The sequence below is a fragment of the Echinops telfairi genome, unplaced genomic scaffold (assembly GCF_000313985.2).
Source record: "Echinops telfairi isolate 266 unplaced genomic scaffold, ASM31398v2 ScPeMD7_11;HRSCAF=52, whole genome shotgun sequence".
Lineage (NCBI taxonomy): Eukaryota > Metazoa > Chordata > Mammalia > Afrosoricida > Tenrecidae > Echinops > Echinops telfairi.
This window is the reverse complement of record NW_022103908.1, coordinates 35,451,625-35,452,816: the sequence shown is the minus strand read 5'-3', so window position 1 is coordinate 35,452,816 and position 1,192 is coordinate 35,451,625. Positions and strand designations below refer to the sequence as shown.

At 47.6% G+C, this 1,192-nt stretch overlaps 1 protein-coding gene across 1 annotated transcript in view; it reads right to left on the bottom strand.

The window, feature by feature from the left end:
* DGKH (diacylglycerol kinase eta) overlaps positions 1-1,192 on the bottom strand; it is a 138,164-nt gene that overhangs the window by 23,963 nt on the left and 113,009 nt on the right. Inside the window, exons 21-22 of the mRNA XM_045287092.1 lie at positions 558-671; positions 6-56 (exon numbers count right to left, since the gene is read on the bottom strand). Of these exons, the coding sequence (XP_045143027.1) occupies positions 6-56; positions 558-671 (165 nt within the window). The remainder of the gene's footprint in view (positions 1-5; positions 57-557; positions 672-1,192) is intronic.

Here is a 1,192-nt window from a genome sequence, read left to right as displayed (position 1 = left end):
TCCACCTGAACCGGTAATCCCTCGTCACCAAAGATAGTGATTTTTACCGCGCGACACTACAAGACCAAAAACAGGGGGGAAGTTTTGAAGTTGTTCTGGGGTAGAACTCATCCTGAACACTGACGGTCCGTCTGCATCCAGGCCCGAGTGCAGTGGCCCAGGCCTTGGCTCGGTCTCTTTTGTAGACCAGGAGACCGTGGGTGGGGAAGGGGCTCTGCTGATGGGTGGGCCGGTTGAATCCACTGGCAGTGCCTTGGAGGAGAGGCCCGGTGAGCTGCTCTGGAAGGGCCACAGCCTCGAAAGCCCCCTGGCACAGCTCGATGCTGCACACGCGGGGTTGCCACAAGCAGAAACGGACCGGCCATCAGCAAGAATTCTGTGGAACGCCACACTTTGGCACTGGCATAACCGTGACAATGGACACGGAGAGAAGCTCAGTGCTTTATAGACGGACACGCGGTGCTGGAGAGATTTGGAACACCCTTCCTGCTGCCCACAACCATACGCACATGCAAAGTGTTCAAGTCCTGCCATCGCGTTTGATGCCAGAAACCCACCTGGGCTATTCGATGGTGCTGCAGTTTAATGACTCTGGAAACTGCCATCTGGACACTGTCAAAGACGGCAACCACTTCCAGAATCTTGTCATCAAATGACGGCGCAGCAAATATCTGGAAGGAAACACTACGTTATACTTCCACTAAAAACTACTAAGAGTTAAATGGCACATGGCACACTGTACTCTCTCTCACGCTATATGTACTTATATATGTATGTGCATATATATGGAGATATATGCACACACACACATAGGACAATAGTAAGCAGGACATATTATTAGGAATAAGAATCTAAGAAGAAAAAAATCTCCGGAGATGGCTTAAGAGAAATATAAGAAAAAGGACTTTAAAATCTACAAACATATAACATCCATGATTCTCATAAGTAACCCGTTTGAGGCAGTGAACTGCTATATTTTTAAATAATCAATTGTGGTATTCGACATGCTGATGTCTGTTCATATATAACTCAGATGTCTTGGTAAAATTGTGGATGTAATTGTAGGAGAGCCCAAGCCTGAAAGGGTACAGAGATTCCCTAAGGTGAAACCTAAAGGACATGCAGATCTGAGCCCGTTCGCCTGGTCTGCTCGGAGCCCTTTCTTTTGGGATGGCTAATACAGTAGCAATGT